General features: G+C 43.3%; 1 protein-coding gene across 1 annotated transcript in view; it reads right to left on the minus strand.

The window, feature by feature from the left end:
- F9 (coagulation factor IX) overlaps positions 1-2,866 on the minus strand; it is a 32,181-nt gene that overhangs the window by 12,976 nt on the left and 16,339 nt on the right. The window contains exon 5 of the mRNA XM_077773902.1: positions 958-1,103. Within this exon, the coding sequence (XP_077630028.1) occupies positions 958-1,103 (146 nt within the window). The remainder of the gene's footprint in view (positions 1-957; positions 1,104-2,866) is intronic.

Below are 2,866 nucleotides of genomic sequence, written 5' to 3' on the forward strand. Positions count from 1 at the left end.
TCGTGCTTTCGTTTTCAGAGAAGAGCAGTATGAGCATGGAGTGGAGGTGTTCTGAGTACACCAGTCAGCTGTCAGCGTGGTGGCCTGGCCGACACGACTGGGAAATATGGTTTCGTTCACTGCCGTATAGATGGACAGTGCGAACCAGCCTGGCACAACTTGTACCAGATGGTTGTTAGAACCATTCAGATGTCCAAGCACGTAAATTCTGCTCGACACCCAGGGATAGGAAACAACTTTACCAGAGCAAGCCGGCCACACCCTGGCAGGGTCCTGCTTTATATTCCCTATTCCGTGTACTAGAAGCCTATTGGTACATCATTTGTGTACCTTTCGTGGTCTCGGGTTACTACATTAATTTGAGTTGCTTAATTACAAATATATAGAAATCCTATAAATCAATTGCTTCATGATATAGAAGGAAAAAAATGGGCACAGTGAAGCATTCAGATTGAAGCCAGAGTTTCTATTTAAATTGATTATGCAGTTTGGAAAATTATCCAAGCTACTGATCTTTTCTATGATTTCAGAAGAGAGGGCTGCCTGGGTGGTTTGGTTGGTTGAGCATTGGACTTCGCCTCAGATCACGATCTCACGATTCATGAGTTCAAGCCCCGCATCGGGCTCTTTGCTGTCAGTGTAGAGCTCGCTTCAAATCCTCTGTCCCCACATCTCTCTGCACCTCCCTGGCTCATGTGATCTCTCTCTCTCTCTCTCTCCCTCGCTCCTTCTCTCCCTCTCCCTCTTTCTCTCTCTCTCTCTCATTCTCAAACAAAAATGAACATTAAAAAGATAATATCAGGAAAAGAGTTGTCTACCTGTAATTAACAAAACACCGAAATTATTTTTTAAAAAAGTAGGGATTATAAAAGTACGTAGGCTAGTTAAAATGCTGAAGGTTCAAATATAGATTTGGAGAATGCACCCTCCCCCCCAGCTTAAAAAAAACAACACTACCACATTGAGCTTTTCACCTGCTGGTTCACAGGACTTCTGATCCTCTGCAAGCTGGTACCCAGTAGTGCAGGAGCAAAGCACCTTGTTCTCAGCATCCAGTTTACAAAACTGCTTGCACCTGCCATTCTTGATGTTACACGTCACATCTGAAAGGAAGCCAAATCACCAGTAATAGCATCAGTTCACATGCATTTCTAAAAAGTACATGGTGGCGCCTGGGTGGCTTAGTCGGTTGAGCGACCGACTTTCGCCCAGGTCATGATCTCGCGGTTCGTGGGTTCGAGCCCCGCGTTGGGCTCTGTGCTGACTGCCAGCTCAGAGCCTGGAACCTGTTTCAGTCTGACTCCCTCTCTCTCTGACCCTCCCCTGCTCACACTTTCTCTCTCTCTGTCTCTCTCTCCTAGAGATAAATAAAACATTAAAAAAAAACAAAAGTACATGCAGCTCCTCACTCGTGTACACGTCAGATCTAAGCAGGGGGCATTCATGGTGAGAGGCTTGGGAGCCTCGAGCTAAGCGTAGAAAGAGATAAAATCCTTAATAAGGCGTAAAAGGGCAGCAGTATATTGGATTTGGCATAAAACTGAAGGTTTGGATTTTCTGCTTTCACATAATCTTGGACTGCAATGAAAAAAAACCTGTTTGTTAGCAGATGATCTACATTCAGAGAAATCCCCAAAACTTCATGGTGAATTTTCACAAAGTATGTGCACCTGTTTAAACAACGAACGGACCCATGTATAGGACATTGCTCCCCTCCCAGAAGCTCTCGTAATGCCGCCTTCTAGCACTACACCATTCCTCCTTTCCAGAGGCACCATTACCCCCAGATTTGAACAGTGAATTTTGCCTCTTTGTGAACTTTGTATCAATAGAAGTTCACAATGTGCAGTCCTCTGTGTCTTTCATTTAACACTTTGTGAGATTCATCCGTGTTCGTTGTACAGCATCAGTTTATTGATGTGCTGTGTTGTACTCCGTTGTGTGAATATTACTATCTTTATCCATTTTACTCTTGATGAATATTTGAGGCGAGTTTCCAGTTTTTGCCTCTTAGGTATAATGCTGTAATGGATATTCTTTTTAAAAAAATTTTTTTAATGTTTTATTTAGTTTTGAGAGAGAGAGAGACAGCATGAGTAGGGGAGGGTCAGAGAGAGAGAGGGAGACATAGAATCCGAAGACAGGCTCCAGGCTCTGAGCTAGCTGTCAGCACAGAGCCCGATGTGGGGCTCAAACCCACGAACCGTGAGATCATGGCCTGAGCCGAAGTCGGACGCTTAACGGACTGAGCCATCCAGGTGCCCCGAGTAATGGATATTCTTAAGCATATCTTTTGGTACCATGTGCGCGAATACCGGATATATACCTCCGGGCGCAGTTACTGGATTGTATGCTCAGATTGAGTAGACACTGCCAAGTGAGTTTTCTAACGTCAACGTACAAATTTTAAATTCCCACCATCAGTGTGTGAGAGTTCCAGTTCTTGGACATAAGTATTGCAGGTTTCTTTTCCCACTCTGACTTGCGTCTTTGTTCCAGTGTATTTTGCTGAATAGAAGTTCACAGTTTTAATAGAATCCAATTTATCTAAGCACACTTGAAGCTTGCCAAGGTGAGTATAGGTCAACACAAGAAAATGAAATTGGGTCCTTTAAGGTGGCTACATGCCAAAGACATTATGTGTTGGCAATGACGAGCATTCTAGTGGCCCACAGTTTCTTGACTTTCCTGTACAGTCTCCCTTATTCATAGGAAGTATTGTCCCTTATGATGCTTTTTGTCTTGGATTCTATTTTGTGTCATACTGAGATTGCTTCACCAGCTTCTTTTTGTTAGCATTTACCTAAACATCTTTTTATATCCCTTTATTTTAGCCTCCTGGCGTAATTTTATTTTAGGCAACTTT

Source organism: Crocuta crocuta, unplaced genomic scaffold, assembly GCF_008692635.1.
Source record: "Crocuta crocuta isolate KB4526 unplaced genomic scaffold, BGI_CrCroc_1.0 scaffold241, whole genome shotgun sequence".
Taxonomy (NCBI): domain Eukaryota; kingdom Metazoa; phylum Chordata; class Mammalia; order Carnivora; family Hyaenidae; genus Crocuta; species Crocuta crocuta.